This window comes from Lissotriton vulgaris, chromosome 1_2 (assembly GCF_964263255.1).
Source record: "Lissotriton vulgaris chromosome 1_2, aLisVul1.2, whole genome shotgun sequence".
Classification (NCBI taxonomy): domain Eukaryota; kingdom Metazoa; phylum Chordata; class Amphibia; order Caudata; family Salamandridae; genus Lissotriton; species Lissotriton vulgaris.
In genome coordinates, this window is record NC_141686.1 from 291,083,012 (window position 1) to 291,107,622 (window position 24,611).

The 24,611-nt window shown below is 45.9% G+C and overlaps 1 protein-coding gene across 4 annotated transcripts in view; it reads right to left on the reverse strand.

Moving 5' to 3' along the window:
• RAD9A (RAD9 checkpoint clamp component A) overlaps nt 1–24,611 on the reverse strand; it is a 70,004-nt gene that overhangs the window by 39,643 nt on the left and 5,750 nt on the right. For all 4 annotated transcript variants that reach the window (XM_086953261.1, XM_086953262.1, XM_086953260.1 and 1 more), the window contains exons 2-7: nt 20,512–20,716; nt 15,532–15,602; nt 11,895–12,035; nt 10,946–11,060; nt 7,126–7,225; nt 5,905–6,014 (exon numbers count right to left, since the gene is read on the reverse strand). In XM_086953261.1, the coding sequence (XP_086809387.1) occupies nt 5,905–6,014; nt 7,126–7,225; nt 10,946–11,060; nt 11,895–12,035; nt 15,532–15,602; nt 20,512–20,545 (571 nt within the window). In that variant the 5' untranslated portion in view covers nt 20,546–20,716. The remainder of the gene's footprint in view (nt 1–5,904; nt 6,015–7,125; nt 7,226–10,945; nt 11,061–11,894; nt 12,036–15,531; nt 15,603–20,511; nt 20,717–24,611) is intronic.

Below are 24,611 nucleotides of genomic sequence, written 5' to 3' on the forward strand. Positions count from 1 at the left end.
CCCAAACCCGAGGATAGGCACAGCTAGGTTGGAAAGGGTCCAGACCTTGGAGTACCTGGGCGTGACCTTAAATGAAACCATGACCTGGGCCCCACATCAAATTAAATCCCAACTTAAGTTAGCGCAATTAGCGGGGGGCATCCATAAGCTCTCCTCCGACAAACCGCTTGGCCCACCCCTAGAAATATACAAATTGCAGGCAAGGGGGGCAGTAATTTATGGCGGTGAACTTTGGGGCTACTTGTGTAGACCCGAGATTGTCGTCACTGAAAATAAATTTATAAGACAGCTTTTGGCTTTGCTCCCTAGCACGCCTCTCTTGCCACTGAGGCTCGACCTGGGCCTTAGACCTATAGACGAGGAATTGGGCCTCAAACCGTTAACATTCTGGCGGAGGCTTTGGACTACCCCAGAGCTCCTGAATTACAGGCAGGAGCTTCTGGAAATCCTAAGACTCACGAATGTGGGGAAACTCCCATGGTACAAGTATTTTAGAGATGAATTTGGGAGGATAGGACTTCCCCTACTGTGGTCTGACCCGGAGACAGCCTGCATTTGGGTCCCACGCAAGCACCTGGCAAAGTTGTACTATGAAAGCAAACTAATTGCCACTACACAGAATGCACAAATCGGCACCCTATCTGGAACATTAACGATTAAAGACTTTTATCACTTTGAGCATGTTTTAGATGATATTTATCCCATTTTAATTAGAAAATTGTACCTACAATGGAGATACGGCACCTTGCCAATTAGAGCTTTCACAAGTAATTGGTGCTCGTCCTCTCCAAAAAATTGTCTTGGTTGTAATCATGAGCAGGAAAATGCATTGCATATATTGTTTTTTAGTCCAGCCTATCAAAATTCTAGAAGGTATTGGATTATTCCCCTATGTAAAAATCTGGGCTTTACACATTGTATGCAAGCCTACAGAATTTTTAAAACAGATCTGCTGTGACTGTATTTGCTGTAGCAAAATTCCTGGCAGCCATGTGGAACAAGAGAAGGATGTTAACAAGCATTGCCTGTATGTAGATTTTTTCTTTGCAAGCTTTTTATATCGGTTACGTATAGTTGTATAGATGTATAGATGGATGTATTGAAATTTTAGATATGTAATGGATGAATTCATGGATTCTTTTAATTAACTGTGTCTGCCAAGTATTAACAGGTTTTATGGGCAGTTGTATTTTTCTTGCTTTTGCTAAATAGATTATTTGTATAAACAGTATCATTTCATTTAAATGCTCAATTTTGTGAACTCTTATGACAAAACTTGTCGAAATAAAGATACAATGAATAAATGAAACTCCTTAAACAATGTAAGAATACCCTCCTTACTCGAGATCATGAACAGGGCAATGAGGGATGGCATTTTTTCCTCCCAATGGAAGAGAGCGGTGGTCAAACCCCTCTTGAAAAAGCCTACCTTAGACCCGGAAGTTCTCAAAAACTTTCGCCCCATTTCGTTGCTCCCAGCCCCAGCAAAGATGCTGGAAACCCGCCTTAACCAGCATCTTGCATCCTTTCTGGAAACCTCTGGTCTCTTGGATCATTCACAGCACGGATTTCGAAAGGGTCACAGCACGGAGTCGGCCCTTACTGTGGTGCTTGATAACATCCACACCACAGTTGATAAGGGTTTGAGTACCCTGCTGATCCTGTTAGATCTCACGGCTGTGTTTGATACCCTGTCTCCCTTCGTCTTAACATCTCGACTGAGGGAGATAGGGGTGGAGTGGCCTGCCCTAAGTCTGTTGGCCTCCTTCCTGGACCAGAGGGAACAGAGAGTGAAGCTGGGGGAGTTCCTATCTCCATCCCTGCCGGTGAAGTGTGGGGTCCCACAGGGGTCGGCGTTAAGTCCGACCCTGTTCAACATCTATGTGACCCCACTGGCCAGGCTCAAAAGATCGTTCAGGCTGGAGGCAGTTTCCTACGCCGATGACACCCAGATCTTGCTGTCTCTTGCTCAGCCTGCCAGCTCTTCTGCCTCCAATTTTAGACACTGTATGGAGGCAGTTGCTCAATGGATGATTGACAATTCAGGCTAAATGGCGAGAAGACGGAGATCCTTGTGTTTGGCGGGAAGGAGGACATCTGGTCGACGGAATGGTGGCCCATATCTCTGGGGACTTGCCCTGTACCTACCCTCTTAGCACGAAACTTGGGGGTCATGATCGATCCGGCCCTTGCTATGGGTCATCAAGTCAACAGGACAATCTCCATATCAAGATCCTGCCGAAGATTAGGCATTATTTGTCCGTACAAGCCCGGAAGCAAATTGTGGTTGCATTGATAGCCTCTCGGCTTGATTATTGCAATGCCCTATATGCTGGAGTAAATAAATGCTTGCTACAACGACTTCAAACTGTGCAGAACGCCGCGGCTAAGTTTGTACTGGACTTGCCTAGGAGGTCATCGGCTACTGTCGCCAGGAAATCCTTGCACTGGCTTCCAATCGAAGCCAGGATCTCTTTTAAGGTTCTTTGTTTGGTTTACGGGGCCTTGAACAGAAAAGAGATAGGAGGAGTAAAAGATCTCTTGATTCCTTATGCTCCCCCCAGAAACCTCCGCTCTTCAAAGAAGTTTCTTCTATCAGTCCCCCGAGTTCGAAGAGCCAAGTGGGGAGGTAGAGCCTTTTCCAGCCTTGCTCCTAGATGGTGGAATACTGTACCCTATGAAATTAGGACTCTGCCATCGATGCAAACTTTTAGAAAGGCCCTGAAGACATGGCTTTTTGCCAAAGCTCACCCTTAGTTTTCTGGTTTTGCCTTTTATGATTCTTTTATAGGTGCCTTGATGCCTCTGGGCAAAGTCGCGCATTATACGTTTTATTTCATTTCATTTCATTTCAATGAATATACGCAGGTAAGCCCGCCTCAGGACCATCGCTCAGCCCTTAATAGGAATCTGTATACAGGTGTGCTCGTCTCGGGACCATCGCCGAGCCCTTAATGGGAATCTGTATGTAGGTGTGCCCGCCTCTGGACCATCGCTGAGCCCTTAATGGGAATCTGTATACAGGTGAGCCCGTCTCAGGACCATCACCGAGCCCTTAATGGGAATCTGCATGTAGGTGTGCCTGCCTCAGGACTATCGCTGAGCCCAAATGGTAATCTGTACGCAGGTGAGCCCGTCTCAGGACCATCGCCGAGCCCTCAATGGGAATCTGTATGCAGGTGTGCCTGCCTCAGGACCATCGCTCAGCCCTTAATAGGAATCTGTATACAGGTGTGCTCGTCTCGGGACCATCGCCGAGCCCTTAATGGGAATCTGTATGTAGGTGTGCCCGCCTCTGGACCATCGCTGAGCCCTTAATGGGAATCTGTATACAGGTGAGTCCGTCTCAGGACCATCACCGAGCCCTTAATGGGAATCTGCATGTAGGTGTGCCTGCCTCAGGACTATCGCTGAGCCCAAATGGTAATCTGTACGCAGGTGAGCCCGTCTCAGGACCATCGCCGAGCCCTCAATGGGAATCTGTATGCAGGTGTGCCTGCCTCAGGACTATCGCTCAGCCCTCAACGGGAATCTGTATGCAGGTGTGCCCGTCTCAGGACCATCTCCGAGCCTTTAATGGGAATCTGTATGCAGGTGAGCCCGTCTCGGGACCATCGCTGAGCCCTTAATGGGAATCTGTAAGCAGGTGAGCCCGTCACAGGACCATCGCCAAGCCCTTAAAGGGAATCTGTATGCAGGTGGCCCGTCTCAGGACCATTGCCGAGCCCTTATTGGGAATCTGTATGCAGGTGAGCCCGCCTAATGACCATCGCTGAGCCCTTAATGGGAATCTGTAAGCAGGTGAGCCTGCCTTGGGACGATTGCTGAGGCCTTAACGGAAATCTGTATGCAGGTGTGCCCGCCTCAGGACCATCGCGGAGCCCTAATGGTAATCTGTATGTAGGTGTGCCCGCATCGGGACCATCACTGAGCCCTTAATGGGAATCTGTATACAGGTGAGCCCGTCTCAGGACCATCGCCGAGCCCTTAATGGGAATCTGTATACAGGTGAGCCCGCCTCAGGACCATCGCTGAGCTCTAATGGCAATCTGTATGCAGGTGAGCCCGCCTCTGGACCATCGCTGAGCCCTCAATGGGAATCTGTATGCAGGTGTGCCTGCCTCAGGACCATCGCTCAGCCCTCAACTGGAATATGTATGCAGGTGTGCCCGTCTCAGGACCATCGCCGAGCCCTCAATGGGAATCTGTATGCAGGTGTGCCAGTCTCAGGACCATCGCTGAGCCCTTAATGGGAATCTGTATGTAGGTGTGCCCGCCTCGGGACCGTCACTGAGCCCTTAATGGGAATCTGTATACAGGTGAGCCCGTCTCAGGACCATCGCCGAGCCCTTAACGGGAATCTGTATGTAGGTGAGCCCGCCTCAGGACCATCGCTGAGCCCTAATGGCAATCTGTACGCAGGTGAGTCAGTCTCAGGACCATCGCAGAGCCCTTAATGGGAATCTGTATGCAGGTGAGCCCGCCTCTGGACCATCGCTGAGCCCTCAATTGGAACCTGTACGCAGGTGAGCCCGCCTCTGGACCATCGCTGAGCCCTTAATGGGAATCTGTATGCAGGTGTGCCTGCTATGGGACCATCGCTGAGCCCTCCATGGGAATCTGTATGCAGGTGTGCCCGTCTCAGGACCATCGCCGAGCCCTTAATGGGAATCTGTATGCTGGTGTGCCCGTCTCAGGACCATCGCCGAGCCCTTAATGGGAATCTGTATGCAAGTGAGCCCGCCTCAGGACCATCGCTGAGCCTTTAATGGGAATCTGTACGCAGGTGAGCCTGCCTCAGGACCATCACTGAGCCCTCAATGGGAATCTGTAAGCAGGTGAGCCCGCCTCAGGACCATCGCTGAGCCCTTAATGGGAATCTGTATGTAGGTGTGCCTGCCTCTGGACCATCACGGAGCCCTTAATGGGAATCTGTAAGCAGGTGTGTCCGCCTCCGGACGATCGCTGAGCCCAGGCACTCTCTTCCGAATGGTGCACCATCTCCTGGCCACAGTTGTTGTGTGTTGTCCCGGGATGAAGGCGGCTACCAATCTACCCTCTTTAAATCGGACCACACATTGATGCTAGGCAGACTCAACATTAAATCTAAGCAGGAAAGAGTAGCATCACACCAACCTACATAGCACCTTGGCTCAGAGAGACTGGGAGAACCTCTGGCATTCAACTGAGTGAATCTGGACTCCTGGTCCACACGGAGAGGAGCGACAACAAAAGTAAATAAGACAGAGAACCTTTTGAGCCATGAGCTCAGGACACGTTCAGCACTCATACATCATAGAAACATTTTTCTGAGCTCAGTCAAGGAATGCACCAGACACACAAGGATGCCTATCTAGGCCACACAAATGTGTGCTCCTGCGTGAATCCGATACCTCCCATAAGAAGGGATTTTTTCATAGCATCGGAGGAAAACATCCCTAACCGTTTTACTGATGACCAGTCCAGCCTTTTGTATGCCCCAACAAGTCACTTCTCATCAATAGACAGAACAGTGTAAATATTTACAAAGGAAACCAGGGGCTACAGACGCAGGCACTGCGTGCGCTGTTTAGTAATTGCAGGTTTCTGATGGGGGTTTCAAACATTTTTTTTAAGATCTCGGGTATTTGGAAACTAATTCCATTCACTTATGGTAGAAGAAATAATATAATCAGGAGAGAAACACACCCTGTGCTAGGAAGTACCAGGGGTCAGGACTGGTTCGTGACACACTCCCTCGTCTCGCTTCATCTCTGTTCGTTCTACCATCCTTAAGACCATTATATGGTCCATGCTGCCCACTGTGTTGACTTGCATTCTCCTTCTACACCAGTTTTCCACTGTCCAGATTTCTGTGTGCTCCCTCTTTATACTTCACAGAATTGTACTTCCGCTTTCTCTCACCCGTCTCTTCTTCCAGGTAGTTTCTAAAGAGAACTTTTCCAGAGCGGCTCGGGGCAAGCGTCACCTCCGCCAGCATCGGTGGGAAATGGACCACAGCATCCACCAGTACCCTGGAAACAGAGGGGACAAGGACTGTGTTAATGGGGAGTGAGCTGGGCCACAGGCCATATGCATCGCATGCCGCAAGCGATGAAGGAGAACAAATATCTTACTTTCTATTGCCAACTTTGCATGATCAACGTGCAAGAAGCCTGAGGTCGGAGTAACAGCCCCTAATGGGCCGACTCAAATAGGATAAGAAGCAAAACTAGCAGCTGAATAAGGGATTCAAAACTAAGCACATCACAAAATACTGTGCATAAAAATACATAAAATTAGGTGATATATAGCAACACTACCGAGATCCAAGTCACTGCAATTAGCATAACAATCTTTGGTATGCCTGTTGTACATCTTTGAAAAATGCAATCAAGGCCCAAGAGCTACAACGTTCTGTAGTAAACTGTTGAAAAACTGAAAAAGAAGATTTCTATCTGAAAAGGGAATTCAGAACAGTAACATCTGACATCGCACAACACTAATGCAAATTCATAAGATGCAACTGACCGTTGGAAAAAAAAAGGATGACCAGTATCTGTTTGAAAAAGTGCTTCAAACAGATTGCTCCCTGAAACACGGTTGAGCCCACCCCGACTTTTAGCAGTCGAGGTGAGGACTATGATGAAGCATGCCACTATTAGAGTGAGTGAGGGCTATTAAAAAAAAAGGGTCTTTTTCCCTTCCCACCCATAACAACGGGTTGGTTATACTTACAAAACCTCTCGAGATCTTTGCCCTGGCGAGTACCACCACCACAAACTTACGTACTCCCCACCCACTGTTAGTTGCCTTTTTGTTGCTATCCCCTAGTTTTAGAGGAACCTACAAATACATCACTGAAAGGACATTCTTTTGGTGAAAAGTATACAATACAACCACCATTGTTCTAAAATGCAATCTCCTACACTGGTAATATGAATACTATAGTTAACCACTGTGCTTTACATATAACACACATTTTAAGTCGTCCAAAGTCAACCTATACATGCTCTGCGCGATATTAACCTCAAATAAATAGCTACAAAGGGCCTCCTTTTCGCCCGTTCTACTCCCTGCCTCTCCTCAGGGTCCCTTCATCCTATGCCCTGGTTATCTTCCCCATCCCTACACAAACCTACATACTTGGCTGGTGCAGAAAGTACATTGAGACATGTGTCCTTGGCAAAAACGGCCTGCAGGGACTCCGATTCCTGGAAGGAGAGGTTGTGGGTCTTCGTCACTCCTGCAATGACAAGAAAGTCAGGTGAGACAAAGGGAGCATTAGAGAGTAACAGAAATATAAAGGGAAGGCTGCGACTAAAGCGGAGAAGAAGCAGAAGAAGCAGCCAGAGCGGTTGTGTAATGAAAGTAAAGTGAGGCGCGGGGGTATTAAGTACTTTGGATGACTAAGAGGAAAGTCTGGTCTATTATGTGGAACATCCTCTGCGACTCCGTCTACTTACGAAAAGCACTTCACCAGCCGCATTAGGGGAGGGTTCATAACACTTACTGAGCTGAAACTTTTTTTAGGAGCTGGGACTTCTTTTTCCTAGAAAAACGATTGATCAGGAATGCTGGAGAATAACGTCCTCCATGACACAGAATATATATTATATCTGTGTCATGGAGGACGTTATATATATATATCCAAGTCCCAAAAAGCCAGGAGTGTATTCAGACATTAGCAGGCAGGGAGGAGTAGGGGTCATTCTACTCTTACTCAGCCTTGCACACAATATGACTCACCTTGAAATGAAAAGTGGGTCTTCTATAGCGCAACTGTCACTCCTACCGGAGTCTCCTGGCGCTGTAAATGACAAGGATCAGTTGTATAGAACAAGACCTAGATAAGGTCTAGACAGCAGACATCAGATATTCCAAAGATCCATGTCTTTAATGCTTTTCTGAACTGCCCCTCCTGTACGATTACTCGAAGTTCCTTTGGCATACGGTTCCAGGCCTTTGCTCCCAGTACGGTAGCTGATCTCCCTCCTCTAGTAACCAGTTTAAAGCCCGGCACCTTGAGCAGGCTAGCAGCACTATATCTCAATGTTCTTACTGTCGTATAAGGCCTGAATCTTGCTGAGAGATATATGTCCGGACCAAATGACGATGTGCTCTAAAAGTCGTCAATATTAGTTTAAACAGAATTATTTTATGGACAGGAAGCCAGTGGAGAGTCTTCAGGGCAGCCGAGCCCGACGCCCTGCGCGGCAGCCCTAAAACGAGTCGAGCTGCAGCGTGCTGGACTACCTGTAGTCTCCTCAGGATAGTTTTATTGATTCCTGCAAGGAGACTATTACAGTAGTCCAGCCGCGATTGTATGAGAGCCACTGCCACTGTTTTCTTTGCGGCCAACGGAATCAGATTGAAAAACGTTCTCAAGGTGTTTATAAGCCCAAAACAAGTCCAGGTTATCTTCAGGACATGGGGTTTAAACGAAAGGGAAGAATCAAACCACATGCCTAGATTTTTGGCAACCTCTACAGTCGATGGGGGGGGGGGGGGGGGGGGGGGGTGGGCTGTGGTATTATCTGGCCACCAGTCCTTTGGTTGAAAAAAGTTGTTTTTACCGATGGGTGGAATTTGTTTTGTCAGTTACAGCAGAGATGGTTCTTTCATCCATTTTATAACTGCTGTAAAACAAGATTTGTAATTTTCTTCCGCATCGGTAGAATTCTTGTCTAATGACAGAATCAATTGAGTATCGTCGGCATACGATGTGATTTCGATCCCATAGGTCGAAATCAACTAAATAAGAGGGGCCATGTATATATTAAATAAAAGTGGACTTAAAGAAGCCCCCTGTGGCACACCAGTAGAAAAGGTACGTGCTGGTGAGAGGTAAGATCCCAGTGAGATCACCTGCTTTCTTTTTGACAGGAAAGATGTAATCCTTGCCAATGCGGAGTCGGATATGCCACAAGATCTCAGTCTGGCTAGCAGGATGTTCTGTGAGATGGAATCAAATGCGTCAGACAAGTCTAAAAGAATCAAGACTGCCTTCTTGCCGTCGTCCGTTATAAATTTAATGGTGTCCGATACCTACACCTTCACCTTCACCTAGGACAGAGTGGTCACATGGCCTAGCCCTCATCTACTACCAAGCTGTCTAGTCAAAAGAAGCCAGTCAAGCTCCCTCAGCTGAGGGACTCGGTAGTGGAAACCATCCTAGTCTCCCTCTTCTGGGCCAGACAAAAGCCATACCAGTCTTGTTCTTCTAGCGCAGTGTATGGAACTCCTACTAGTCTTCCTCACCTAGTAGACAGGGTAGTGGAAGCTACCGTACTCTTCCTTGCCAAGGCAACCATAGCAGAAACGAGCATTACAGCAATGGCGGCATAACCCTTGGCCTTAAAAATAGGCAGCAAGGTTGCAAATTCACTGGACTCCCGAACACCTCAGAAAACGTTTGACTCTTGGGCTCCCAAGGCTCCCCTTCTTTCAGGGAATTATATGCATAAAGTATCCTCCAAGTAAAGAAGTTGTCCACATTCTCACCCCGCTCATGAGAGGGAGAAGCCTGGAAGTAGAGGTAATGTGCTCCGAAATGAAGGCCCCTTTCCCAACCATGGTGTAAGTACGTAGTCCTTATGGTGATTAACAGTTTTATGTAGACACCTCTCAGTTCCAGCCCTTAAGTCCACTTCCCTTCCGCTTGCCCAGTCTGGAGTTCTGGTTCAAATTCAGATGAAAGTCGCTGGTTGTGCAGTTCCCTGCTGAGCGTGGAATAGGTTGGTTCAACTGAGGCATGCAGGGATCATGGCTCTATGCAGGAGAACACAGAGCCGCCATCTTTAGTGTGTGCAGCGATCATGGCTCTATGCAGAGCACAGAGTCGCCATCTTTAGTGTGTGCAGCGATCATGGCTCTATGCAGGAGAGCACAGAACCACCATCTTTAGTGTGTGCAGCGATCATCACTATATGCAGCACAGCACATAGCAGCCATCTTTAGTGTATGCAGCAGTCATGGCTCTATGCAGGAGAGCACAGACTTGCCATCTTTAGTGGGATTGTGGGAGAGGCTCTGAAAGGAGCGTGAATTGGTAGAGAGAGAATGGGAGAGGATACGTAGACTTAAGAAGGGGATAACAAAGAGTTATTAAAGAGGTCAGATGGGTGTGCCGAGGCGTAAACTCGGCAATAGCCTTTTTCTGGATTACAATTCTTTGTTTTTCATACAATTCGGACCATACACTGCGTGTTCCCGCAGCAACAGTTACATGCATAGTTGTAGAACAGTTTTTCAATAAGAAAAGAAAAGAGCCATCCACTTCTCCCAGTGAGGAAGGAATAACCAATGAAATCAGTCAGTATACATATGATCCCCCCACTCCTTCAGTCAACCACAAACAAAAAAACGTTATTTGCTAATGAGGATAGGGGAGGGTCGCCCGGTCTGGGGGTGAATGAAGGGCATGGAATCTGGGTAGTCTGGTCCATTCCCCGAGCATGGTCAAGAGTATGAACATCCCCCCTTGTGTGTCAGCAAACAGGCGGTATATCTTTCGACAATATACTCTAGATTGCAGCTCTGTTACTAGCCAAGCAAATAAAACCAGACATGAGGCTTCTGTGAACAATGAGTACTGTGGCCGCCGGAATAAGCATCACTAACAAACTGTTAGAGAGGGCTAATATATTTTTTGCATAAATAAATTTATGCATACCTTGTAATATTCTGTAGCACATGCACGGCGCTGTACAGTATTCGCCAACCTACGTGTTTCTTGGTACACTGTATATAACTAAAGTGGCATATATAAACAAACATTGCTAAACGTGGCAACGGCAATTCAATTAGTATGTTTTAATCTGTTGCATAAAGGTGGACAAACGCCCATTTGAAAATGAGCTATGAGAAATTGAAAAGAAAGTGATGGACTGAGTGATGGAGAAAGACTGTACATGGTCTCAGTGGACAAACTAGCCCCCCTCCCACCCTGCCCCCGGGCACTCACCATACTTGCAGAGAAGTTGGATGACGAGGCGGCTGGCTTTAGGGTTCAGGGTGATTCGACAGCGTTCTACCGTCTTTTCCAGAGAAGCAAGGGAGCGGAACACACTTAGCACCGACTGCAGGAAAGAGATACTACATTAGGAAAGAGAGGTGCAGGAAGGAGCTGATCAAAGACAGGTGTGGGGAGGGACTAACCAAAGAGGGGTGTGGGTGGGGGCTGAACAAAGAGAAAAGAGATGGCGGGTAAGGCAGATCCAGAGCATGAAAAGAAAAGAGGCAGTAGGATAGGTTAAAAGAAAGTATCAGGCGAAGGAAGGCACTAAGCCGAGAAACTGAGGAAGGGTAAAGAGGCAGAATAAGCAGGGAAGAAAAGTAGAAGGATTAATGTTAAAAAAAGAGTCAGAAGTAAGGTAAGGCACCGAGCAAAGCAAAGACACAAGGCAGGGATAGAGGCGGAGCACGGAGGGAAGAGTAGGTGGGGAACTAATATTAAATGAAAGTGTAGGAGGTGAAGGAAGCTATTGAGCTAAGACAGAGAAAAAACGCAAATGAGATGGCAGAGTGGACAGAGGCAGAGAAATAAGGAGAACGGGGAAGAGAAGCAGAGCATGTTTCAAAAGCTAGGGCAATGGCGGAGCAAGGAAGCCTAAGAGAGGGGACAGTGACGAAAATATAAAATTACAGGGCATGAGAGAAAGAGGATAAATAACAGGACCTTCTTCCCCTAAAAAGATATCTGAATGGGCTCTGTAGTCTCACAATCTACCTGGGAGACTCCTCAGGAATTGTCCCCTTCCTGCACCATTCCATCAAGCTGAACAAAGACAAGCGATTAACATACGAGAAGGGACAAAAGGTGAGGGAGAAGAAAGAAAGAAAGGCTTCTGAGGGGGACAGAAGTAAGAGTAATGTGGCCAAGTAGGCTGTCTGTGATGTGAGGCCCTCAGTACCTTCATGAGAAGTTTACAGCGGAAAGGTTGGTCTCCATCCTGCTCCTCCCCGATGCCAGATTCATACTGCTGGAAGAAGAGCGGTGCAAAGGAGAAGCAAGCGTAGGCCGAGCGCGAGGAGTTGACTGTGCGCAGGGCGAGCTACAGGAGAGAAGGACCAGGGTGAGTAGAAGGTTCACAGCTGCCTCTTTTTCATCAAGTAACAGCCCAGCCTAGATTCACTAGTCGTAGAAAATAGACTTAGGCAACAGACTGATGTGAAATACAGTATAACAGGCCTCTGCCGATACCCACTAGAGGCTGACAATGAGGCATGAGATGGTGTGTACAATCTAGCAGACCACACAATTCAAGAAGAAGTGGTCACAGGAGGGACGGATACTATAAGTCCAACAGTGCAGAACTGTAGGTGGGTGAAATGTTTTATCCATGGTAAATCATCCCACCTAGTGTCTTCACTCTCCTGAGACGGAATACAACTAGGCTAAAAATAAGGCAATAGTTAGTAATGACAGGTGACTACTTTGGTAAAGATTCAATGGTTTAAAAAGGAATTATTACAAAGGAATACAGTGTGACTATACAGAATCGTGTCCCTAGAGCTCAATTCTGGTAATATCAACAGGGTTACAGCCATCTATCTAAATCTGAGGATTTCATCAAAAGGATTACATCATATTATTATAGTTCTCCTTATTAAACCCATTAGGAATTAATAGTTCATTCAACTTCTAAGAATACCATAGCACTTTTAAAACAGCTCCTAAGCGAGAGATTTATTCTGTTGATGTCAGAATAGAATTACAAAAAGAATATTACATCACTACTCAATTATAATAAACTTTTGCAAGCAAGTAGAGGCATAAGCAAATTTGCTGCAAATGCAATTATCCCACTTTCTCCCTTTGTGTCCTCACCCCTGGGAAGTGGGAGTCAGTTGACAGAGGAAAGAACTGTGTCTGGACAGAGGCCTTTATAGAAGCACCATAATGTAGCCATCCATTATATGAGATAACATACCCCCAACAAGGTGCGTTATGAGGCCAAAGCAACCCACCACAGCGTTCCATCCCCTTCTAAAAACGTTGCTTTCTATCTTGTCCCTTTATGTGGTCATGGAATGCCTCACTGACTTACAACAGCCTTGTAATGCACAGGTGTAGTATACTATCCCATATGCGTATATTGCCTATGAACATAGTCGAACAGCCCCCTTTCTTCGTGGTGGTAACGCAGGGATGATTATTACGGACTGAAGTAACTGCTGATACAGCGTGTGAGCTGCTGTACTGTTGTTGATTTCTTCAAAGTAACAATGTCATTTTCAGCCTTAAAAGTCAGCAGCCAGTGGATTTATATTCAGCACCTTTCATTTATAGAAAAGGAACTCTTCCGGGCTGTCCAGTATCTCAAATTTTCCATGGTCTTGTTTTAGAGCCCTTACTTATACATCAAAGAAATGACCGTACTCTGTCTGGAAGCTACATCTCCTGACATCTAATATCAACATGCTAGCCTACACCGACAGAATGATACTACTTCTCCCAAACTCTGGCAAGTCCATACCACAAGATTTAAACATTATTGAGACTTCCAGCCAGTGCTCAGGATACAGACTCAATCTCTCTAAAACGTAAGTGCTCCAAATTCCTAAATCTTGCCATAAGAGGTATGTGGAAAGTTTAGACAATAAATGGTCTCCTAAATGTATCTGGTGCCTATGTACACACATCCTGTTGGGCCTTCAAAGGTTGATGTAGAGGACACTATAAAAAATTAAAGAAGGACTACTAAATAAAGAATAACATTAATCTCACTTAATGGTGTATGAAAGCCAGCATTTAAGTTGCTTTAGACGTTCCTACAGAGTCAGGAAAAAACCAAGACAGGTGGTTATGGATTTATAAGTTGTAATTTATAAAACCTTGCGCTAGATGTAAAAAAAAAAAAAAAATACTACGAGCTGGCAAACCCTGCGATTCGCAAAATCACAAGATCCGAGAATGCAAAAATGTTTTTTTACTATGTACTAAACCCATACTGATGCCACAGAAACTTTTCCGAATGTGGCCGTCAGATAATACCAAGCGTTCAGTATTTAATGGCCTACACTGTGGTCTAATACATACGCTCCCATACATGCAAAAGAGTAATTTTGGAGCCTGAAAAGGGGGTTCATGTCATATTTGAGACCATATGGAAAGAGGTTGGTCTACACTACATAGTGAACATTGCATTATACACACATTATGCAATGCCTGTAGCAGTCTGCTCTTGTCTAGCCACACACCATTATTTTTTATTCAACTTCCCTTCCTATTTTACTTGCAGGCTTACCTACATACGTCTTCTACTCCCTCTTTCAGAATCAGTTGATTAGCGAGTCCATATAAGAATATTCATGATATAGACTATGCTATGACATATAATTTCTATAGTACAGTTGTGTATCGTAGTCTAGCTATGTAATACTATAACGTACATGTTTTATAATTTTGATTGAGGCTTGCCCCTTGGTATTCATTCATATGTACAGGGCTTGTGTTTATTTTTTATGAAAATATAAAACGTTACAAAAAAATCTTTTTTTCCTTGATACCGTAAAAAGAATTTGTGAAAGACGGTTTCAGTCCCTTTACTTATACTAGTGACTCTTTAAAATGAATTGGGGGGTTTTAAATGAGAAAGGAAATTACATTTCTTCATTATAGCTACCAAATTGTTTTATTTTAAAAAAGAAATGTAAAGACTTTGCATATCTTTGTGTAATCCCAGGAATGGGGGTCTTAATAAATTCGTCTTATTTGTGTACCAGTCACAATATGTAAACAGACAGCGCACTTTTCCGAAAGCTTGCCCGGGACACTGAACTCCCAGCTGAATTGCAGTTTGGTTGGTAGGCAAGTAAGTGATGATTCGGTCTTTTAAATCCCAAACAGAATACCAGTTAGTATGTCAACTGTGAGAGGTTTTTGATCCTAGGAAACTCAGGGTGGGTGGTATGCGTGCAAGGATTATACAACGCAATACAAAGTGTTTGGGTAAAGTATGGCATTTAAAGAGATATTGTCTGCAGTGTAGTTAGCCTCTGCTCTGGAGCGACGGCCTATTGGCGAAACATGAAGTGAATGTATACTTTACACAGAAACCGATAAGACTACAAACTTATTTCCAACAACAACATTGTCCTTGTAAACCTTGCAGGACTGCCATACAAACATTCCAGAAGGGACACAACAAAGCCCTCTGAGACTCAGCCTACTCACATCTACAGCACACTATGAGAATAAATAGGGCAGAGATAGCTCTCAACTACCCAGAGTTGAGGACAATGATGAGGACAGAGTTCTAGGTGCATTTCAACCAGAGGTATACTCTAGACTAGACACAAGACAGGCCTACACCAGAAAGACATTTGTACCGAAAGACCATATTGAAACAAGGACTTCCCTTGCGGCTTAGTTAGCCATCAAAACATCTTATAAATTCCCCAAAGACAGACCCTGAGAAGAGAGACAGAGGTGAAGAGAGTCCTCAACATTCACCCATCATTCCAATGGCAGCCCCTGAAGGAGAGAGACAGCAGGGTTAGGCAAAACGACCATCAACATCAAACTGATGCAAACTGAGTACTTACCCCATCTTCTAAAGGCTCGAAGTACAGTTCATCTCCAATCCGGGAGAGGGAATGGATCGCCCTCCCCAGCACTGCAGAGAGGGACAGAGCATAAACCTTTAACAAACAAGAGGGTGCGGAGGAGGAGACACTGTGAGAGATAAAGGAGTGGGAGATTAAAAAAATTATTGGAGGTCAGGAGTGGAAAGACCAGACTCTGTAAGAGAGAAATAAAGAGATTCAGACAGAAATCTGATTAAAGGAAAGGTAAAGGAAAAAGTAAGAAAGGAAAGAGGATGGAGAGAGGGCCGGCGAGTAGCTTCAATTAACTTCATAAAGGAGGCGAAAGAAGAGAGTAACTATCAATGTGTGGCTCTGTAACACACCCAGGGCCCGTCAGTTTTGCTGTGATTTTAAGGATTCTCCCTCATTTCACAAAGCACTCTCGTTCCTTTCCCCGCCATGGAATGAGCATTGACAGCAAACAACAACATCAACAAAACAGTATTTCATTCTCTAGCCACAATACTTTATATGGGTCTCAATGAGTCTGAATTTATTCTGCTGTCAATGTAAAAAATGATTCAAAAGAGCAAATAGAAGGGAAGTGTTCATCTGTCAGCCTGGACACTTCATTTGGAGCACTCCCTTGTTCCTGGAGCTTGATTTTCTCACTTAGTCCTCTCATTTAAGGTACTGTCAATGCCTCGCTCTTTCTGGGATTGTTCCACCCGAATTTCAGACAGAGATAGTAAGTATCCTCGTTAATGTTAATGTTAATGTTAATGGGTGTCTTATATAGCGCACGGCTACTCCAAAGAGTGTCCCGGCGCTTTCTGACCCGTAGCTGAAAAGAGAGATAGGAAACAGGGGACATACCAGTTATTGATTGTAAAGCAGGGGACATACCAGTTATTGATTGTAAAGCCATGTTTTCAAGGCCTTTCTAAAGGCCAGGAGATTGGGAATGCGGCGCAGATCGACGGGAAGGGAGTTCCACAGTTTAGGGGCGAGATGTTTAAATGAGCGTCCACCTATCCTGACTCTCCTAATGGGTGGAACAGTTGCCAAGCCAAGAGATTCAGATCTAAGAGATCGAGTGGGCTTATAGAGAGAAAGCCGTTTCTGAATGTAATAGGCACCTACCAAATGGAGTGCCTTATGGGCCAATGTAAGAGCCTTAAATGTAATCCGCTTCCTGACAGGAAGCCAGTGAAGGGAAAGAAGCAACTCCGATGCCCTAGCATGGCGGGGTAAGCCAAAAATGGCCCTTGCCGCGGAATTCTGGACTACCTGAAGTTTGTGCAGGAGGTAGTCTGGCAAACCAAGGTAAAGGACATTGGAGTAGTCGAGCCTGGAACAAATTAAAGCCTGTACCGTCAGCTTCCTGTGGACCAGAGGGAGCAGAGGAAGGAATTTGCGCAGCATTTTTAACAGACCAAAACAAGTACTGGTGAGATCTGTAATTTGGGATTTCAGTGATAGGGTGTTGTCAATTTTAATCCCAAGGTTTTTAGCAACAGTGGAGGAAGAAGAAGGGGGTGACATACTCACTGGCCACCATTCCTGCCAAGGCGGTTTGTCAGGGTTGCACTTGAGGCTGCTTCGCTGAAACCAGTCGAAGACAGCCCCAAGGCAACCGCGGATGCTCTCCCCGTCGAACTCCGTGCCTTTTTTACGGGTGAAGAGAAGCTGGGTGTCGTCAGCGTATGATATGATCTGGGCACCCAGAGACTCCGCCAGTACCGCCAATGGAGTCATAAAGATGTTAAAGAGGGTCGGGCTAAGCACCGACCCTTGTGGTACTCCAACATCCATCGGCGGCACCTCGTCAGAGTACGGGGGGGCCCAGACCACTTGCCGACGACCCGCTAGGTAAGATCTCAGCCAGCTCAACACCGTCCCTCTGAGACCGATCTCGTAAAGTCTCCTCAAGAGGGCCTCATGAGGGACGGTGTCGAAGGCCGCCGACAGATCCAACACCACCAGCATAGCTCTTCCGCCTGAGTCGAGAGCTTCCTTGATGGCTTCATTTACTTCCAATAGAGCGGTCTCAGTGCTCAAATTGGAGCGGAAGCCTGACTGGTAGGGTGGAGTAACCCATGGTCTTCAAGGAAGGAGGAGAGCACAGAGTGGACGTGCTTCTCGACGATCTTAGCTAAACTGGGCAGGAGAGATATGGGTCTGTAGTTGGCATGTTTCTCCGGATCAAGGCCAGGTTTTTTCAAGAGTGGAACAACCATTGCCCTCTTCCAGGCCGGCGGGACAGTGCCACTTGTCAGAGACAGATTAAGAACAGGATTAATTAACGAGTTCAGAATCTTGGCATTGCTGGCTAGAAAGGTCGCCGGACAGGGGTCCAATGGAGAGCCTGATTTAATCCTAAGTAGGAGATCCAGAGAAATAGATTCCGATAGAACTGGAAATTCCGATAAAACGGGGCAGGAATCAGATGAAAAGGACGATGGATTACAATCGGTGAGAGATGAGCTGGGAACAGAAGGAGGGAAAGATTCTTGAATCAGTTTGATTTTAGTAGTGAAGAAAATAGCCAGCTCCTTTACCCAAGGTTCCGAAAACTTGTACTGAACTGTGCTGGATTTAGGAGAGACAAACTCCTTAACGATGGTAAAGATTTCTTTACAGGAGCTTGATGCTGACTCAATTCTGTTGGCAAAATAGTTCTTTTTTGCCTCCAGAATATCGGCGTGATAGGACTTGATGGAAGATTTGTAGGCGGACTTGGCTTCCGCATCGTATTGCTTCCGCCAGAGTCTTTCGGCTAACTTGCAGTTACGCCGAGCCAAAGCAAGTGACTGAGAACCAAGGAGCCGAACTACGCTTGGTAGATGAACGAGGCGTAGAAAGTGGAGCAAGATCATCAAGCCTCTCGGTCAGCCATTTCTTGAGCAAGGCTTTCGGGAGTGATTTTATGGCAAGGTCTACTGGGGTGCCTAGGATGGTTAGAGTTTATGCAGGATGATTTACTTCTGCCCTGAATTGAAAAACTGATCAAGGAGTGGTCAGACCAGAGAACAGGGATAGAACAGGTCGTAATAAGGGGAATGGTGGAAAACACTTGATCCAGAGTGTGACCCTTGTCATGAGTCGCACTCGAGATGTAAGGAGTTAGACCTAAAGGGGCGGTGATGTCATTGATTTTGATAGCTTCACTGTCTAACTCGACATCCATGTGGATGTTAAAATCCCCTAGCACTATACAATGTTTAACCTCCAGGCAGAGAGTGGTGACAGCTGATTGAAACTCATCAAAGAAAGAACCCCGCAGGCCAGGTCTGTAAATCAGGAGCCCAGAAAACGATTGGTGAGGGGACAGAGTGCTGGAAAAGGCGAGGGATTCGCAACCAGAAATAGGCAAGGATGGTATGATCGCACAAGCGAAAGATCTTTGAACTGCAAGTGCGACTCCACCACCCTTACCCAATACCCTATCCTGTCCGTGAAGTATATAGTCGGAAGGAATGGCTGCCGCAATATCTGGGTTAGAAGACTCATTGAGCCAAGTTTCCGTGAGCATAAGACATAGTGGTTTTTCTGATGTCAACAGCTCAAAAATGTCTCCTGAGGAACCTATTAACTTTCGCCTAATATCATTTTTCCCCTACATCTTCAAACTGTTGGGAAAAATTGTAACTATTGAACTGCAAGACCAACTAAATTCTTGGTTCTCATAAGTCAGGGTTGTGCCCTGGTCTCAGTACTGCGTTAGTTCTAGATGACCTCCAAACCATCCTTTATAGAGCCGGCGTGGAGCCTTGGTCCTATTTGAGCTGTCGGTGGCTGTCAGACCACCAGATCCTCTTTCACTGACTGACTTACATCTCTCTAAGCAGGCTGACTTTAAAGTGATTTACCAATTTTCTTAGCGATAGGAAACAATTGGTTTGACTTGGCCCTTTCACCTCAAGAAATTTGAAAGTGTCTGAAACCACTTGCCTCTTCTCTGTGTTGCCAAGGCCTCAATTTTATTATGCATGATGATGATGATGATATTCAGATATTGTTGGATGTTCGGGGGATCAAGACCCCGGGGTACTTCAAGAATCACTGCATGGGCTCAGAAAGTGGATGCATATCAAAGCCCTCAAATACTGAAGTAATGATCCCACATAATTGTCCCTAGTACTTGTGACTCCAAATGTTAGCATCTCACTGTGGACGAATATGCTTTCATATGAATAAACTTCAAACACTTCAACACATACAGAATGTCTCAGCTACGTCACTACTTAATATATTCATAAATTAGAATCCAGCTCTGGCAAGCTTAAACTGCAGCACCGGCTCCCAGTCAGAAAGGGTTGCTTTCAAAAGTTCTTTGTATTTTGTTCAGAATCTTCTATTATGCCCACCCAGTGTACCTGGAACTGCATCTTACTAGGTACTCCCTGATTCATTGATCACCAGCAGCCAAACTATTCACCATCCTAAGTTAAAGTCTCAAGATGGGAAGGCAAATCTTTTAGGGTTCTTCTTTTTAAACTATGCTTTCTAGTGAGCAACCCTGTTGATTGTTCTAAAAGTGGCTCAACAGCTTAAATCTGGCTCATTGTTCGTAACACAAATGGTATCAAGAAGACAATCTTGAATCTGGACATGTCTGGGGGCTATTACTGCACAATGAATGGGAGTTCATGTTCCATTGGGGTGCGCACCTGCCGGAAACAAATTCTGGATGGCATGGAAGTTTATGTGTGATCTTGGCATAAACAGATAGCAAGATAAGAGGCTGGATATCAAGAACGATCAAGGCTAGCTTCCACAGAACCAGAGGTAGACTGCACATCAGCTTGGAAAAATGCCACAATTAGAGCTAAACAAAGAGAAGGGGAGGTAGGGATGGAAAAAAGGAAGGGAGTTCGGAAGAATGAAAAGCGTCAGAGGAATGTACTAACAGAGACGGTGAAAATGATGTCACACATAGTGGTGTCCCTAAACTTCAGGGAAGCCTGTTTTCTTTCAAGCTAAAATTCATCTCACCTTTTACGTTGCCTCCAGTGACAATGCACTTCATTGTGTGTAGACGCCTCCACCTCCTGATTATGCCCACAACGCACCGGCATCAGCAGGGTTAGAACATCAAGATGGGGGGAAAGAAACAGTCCGAAACTGGGCAACGTAAGCCTGTAGTACTGACGTCTGAAGAAGACTCTAGCCTACTCACACCACTTGTGATGGCTAATCACTAACAGACAAGGAAACAAAGGTACAAGACACGATTTTAGTATACATGACCAAATCAAACCTATCAGATATTAGTGCTGGCCTCCAAGGGCTCATTATGATGGCAGAAGGACCGCCACCGCCGGGCCGGCGGTCCCTCCGCCATCTGACTCCCATTTCCCCCTGCCACACTAGGATGGCGGGGGAAATCGCTTTGTTACCGCGGCGGTCGCAAAGACCGCCCTCCACGCTTCCGCCACAGGTAATCGTCACGATTGCCTGGCAGAGCGGTCGGCATGGGTAAAATAGAGGCGGTGCCTAGCAAGCACCGCCCACCAGATTACAATGCTGGCGTCAGCCAGCCTTTCAATGGCGGTGGAACTGCTATGGAAAGGTTGGCGGAGGCTGGGTTTGGGGGCCCGTTACGGGACCCCTCTGTGTGGGGGGAGGGTGTATGTGCACTGGGGGCGTACCCCCCTACATTTCCATGAACAAGGTGGCAGGCACTGGATGGTGCCTGCCACGTTGTGCATAGAAATGTACAACATGCGATTTCCACCACCGTGCCAGTGCTGTAGCCAGCAGCACCGTCCGAAATGTAAAATCGCTGGATGCGACCGCCACGGTAGCGGTCACATCGTGATTTGGAATGCGGGACCATCGCCTTACAGGCGGGCGGTCCCATACCTGCTACAATGGAGGTGGACTCAAGTCCGTCCGCCATCGGTCGCCAAGTTCTCTCTTGGATTCATAAAAATGAAGTGTCGGTTTTCTAGGTCCTATGGAAGGCAATACTTCGATTGTCCTTGAAACTACAGAAACCAGATACTGCTGCACACTCACTTCTATTATAAGCTCTGACATTCAGGGGACACCGAAGAGTGATGGAGACCCTTTGAGAGTGGTGTGGGTAGTAAGCATGGGCGGAAAATCCGTTTCGCTCGCGGATTTTCGGTAAATTTGCAATCCGCGAGATTCACGAATCTCCCGCAAAATCCGCAAATCCGCGAGCAGCGGATTTTATGGCTTGCTCGCACTGTTCGCGTGAGTTCGCGGCTTCCCAGTACAACTTCGCGCGCCGCGAATAAGCGCTAAATTGCAGAAATACGATCTTAGCAAAACTGAAACTACTTACCAGGTTCAAAAGTTCAGGCTCATCATTAGTAGCCATTTCCTGTAGTGCTTCCTGAGGGGCCCCTCCAGAGTTCAGTTGCCTACTTGCAACTATTATGTGACCCTGCTCTGAACCTCAGAATAGTTACACATATGCCACAAAGGTCCTGAATTACAGCTAAGGGAGACAAGCAGGAGCCAGGCTGGAAGTTCAAATCCATTAATCAGCCCCTAATTCATTATTGTCAGTTGGGGCAGGGCAGGTGTTGTAACTAATTTTGCAACAATGAAAGCACTTAGCAAGTGCAAAAGATCACTAATCAGGAAGCACTAAGGAAGCAGGTGCCAGCTAAAAAAATATTCTGTGACACATTAATCAGCCCCAAATTAATTCAGGTCACTTGAGGCAGGGAAGGTGTGCTTTGCTTTGCCACAATAATGTACACTGACTGGACAACCAGAGGGTGCTGTGATGAAACAGAGGGTGGCATGGGTGGGCCAGAGGGTGGCATGAGTAGTCAGAGAGTGGCAGTGGTGACAGAGAGTGGCAGTGATGAAGAAGAGTGTCCCAAACAGGCTGGACACGTAGAAACAACAAGTTCGCAAAACTTGCGACCCGACAGGTAAGTTCGCGTTTGCGACATTGTACAAAACCCTCGCGAACTGGCAGAAACCCGCGCGAACACAAAAAAAAAATCCGCAACTTCGCGAATTTTGCGAATTGCGAGTTCGCAAATCCGCAAAATTCGCGAACGCGAGATTCGCAAAATTCGCCCATGCTTAGTGGGTAGAACGTCTAGCTTCAGTTAGCACTTGGATTCCTCACAATGAATTTGTTGCACAGACTGGTGCAGTTTATGTATAAAGAGATTAATATTTGTGTCAAGTATCAGACTGGTTAGTAACTTTATCAACTGCACTAACCGCTATGAGAAGGATGCTGTGGATATTCTCTATCTACTGCTTACGGCAGGGGTTCTATATTCCTGTGCAATAGCGTTAGAATAAAGCCAATGTTTAACCAAAACACAGTTTCAGGTTTGCAGATGGCTTGCAATCAGAAGTGGCTCAAGTTGCTCAAACATCCATTTTTTCAGCTAAAGTCTCCTTATCTTGCACTGATCACAGCCAGAAGATCTCAGATGTGGGGTTGAGCTTCGAGAGATGCTGGCTCTCGCGGCTTCAGACTTACTTATGTTAGGAGCAGAACAAATCGCAGAGTTGCTGATTCTAGATAGAGACTGTCATACCTCAAGCCAGGGTGGGTGCCTCCTTGCCCTAGTACAAAGGGGTCAGCAGGGTAGAAGAGTTTTTAATAATTCGAAATGATGAATAATTTCGAATAAGCTGAATAGGCCTCATTTAGTTTGCACTGACAACTATTTGCATCTGCAGAATAATAGTGCATGATTATTTAATCTGAGCAACGCCTCTTTCTGTAGGCTTGAACGTTTTTCCATTTCAGTGAAATCATTGAAAAAGATGGCTAAACAAAGTCTGTAAATTAGTATTTGCGTTACACTCGAGAAAGCAGTGTTCAGGATTTTCCTTTGTAACATGCCATCGTTTCCTGCATGTGTTTTCTTCATTAGCAAAACAAACCATTGTAAAGCTGTGTTAAATAAGGTGTCAAAATATTTCCTTAATTTGCTACTATGCAGAAGCTAAGCACGCTTGTGTGTTTGTTCTCTTTCAGAAAATCATTTTAATCAGAAGCAAATCACGGTCTCTGCGTTCTTAACTTGGTAAATAACATTTTATTAGTTTCCCTCCACTACAATTAAAAGTATTAATTTACACGGTTAAGTCCCTGGCTTTAAATATGCAGAAGAAGCTCATTGTGCAGTTTCATTTCATGTCTATTTCCTCTTTGTAGTTAGAGCATGTATTTGTTTAAACAATCTCACTCATTTGGAAGTAGATGTGTTTAGTGATTGTGAATTAATAAATTGATTGGCTGCAATGGAAGAGTATCATATAAGAAAAGTCCATGTACATAATGTCATCCTATGAATTTGTGTGTTTCAATTGTCTGAAAACATTATAGAAGCTACCTTATTTCTTTGGGGGCAGACACTTCGCTAGTCTATTTGCTTAATACTTAGTTCAATCATTGGGCTTCCTTCAGAGGTTAACCTTATGGCAGTCCTGTTGCAAAACTGTCTTGACTATTTTATTGATGCTAATTCTTAATTTAATAACTAATTACTTTTTGCTTTCTGTAATGCATATATTTTTGAACAAGGCAATGAAGGTGTATTCTGGAATTCTGTCTTGCACAGGTGAAGGTGCATGAGCCTTGAAATAAGTCTTACAAAGACTCGCAAGTTCTAATGAAGACTCACACGGTCCAGATCTTCCGCTTCAACCATCTTAATTAGCTAATCAGTGCAGTCAACCCTGGACGCAACAACAACTGCCAGCTCTCGGCACCGAGCAACACCCAAGGCCCGATCTCCTACCGACACTGCCCCCACACCCTTACCCACCTCTGGACACCGGCAGCTACCCCCCAAACCACCGGACGCCAATGCACACAAACCACTAAGCTGCATCCTCCTCAACGTACGCTCCCTGCACAGACATGCCGTAGGAACCTGGGACTTCCTCAACACTCACGTGCCAGACGTCGCAGTCCTCAGAGACCTGGACTAGCGCCTGCTCTGCATCAGACATTGCAAGCGCCATCCGCAACGGATACATGGGCCTGAGAAAAGACCGCCCCAGCCACCCAGGAGGAGACCTCACCATTGTCCACAAGAGCTCACTCCGACTGACAACCACCAACACAGAGGACGCCTCGC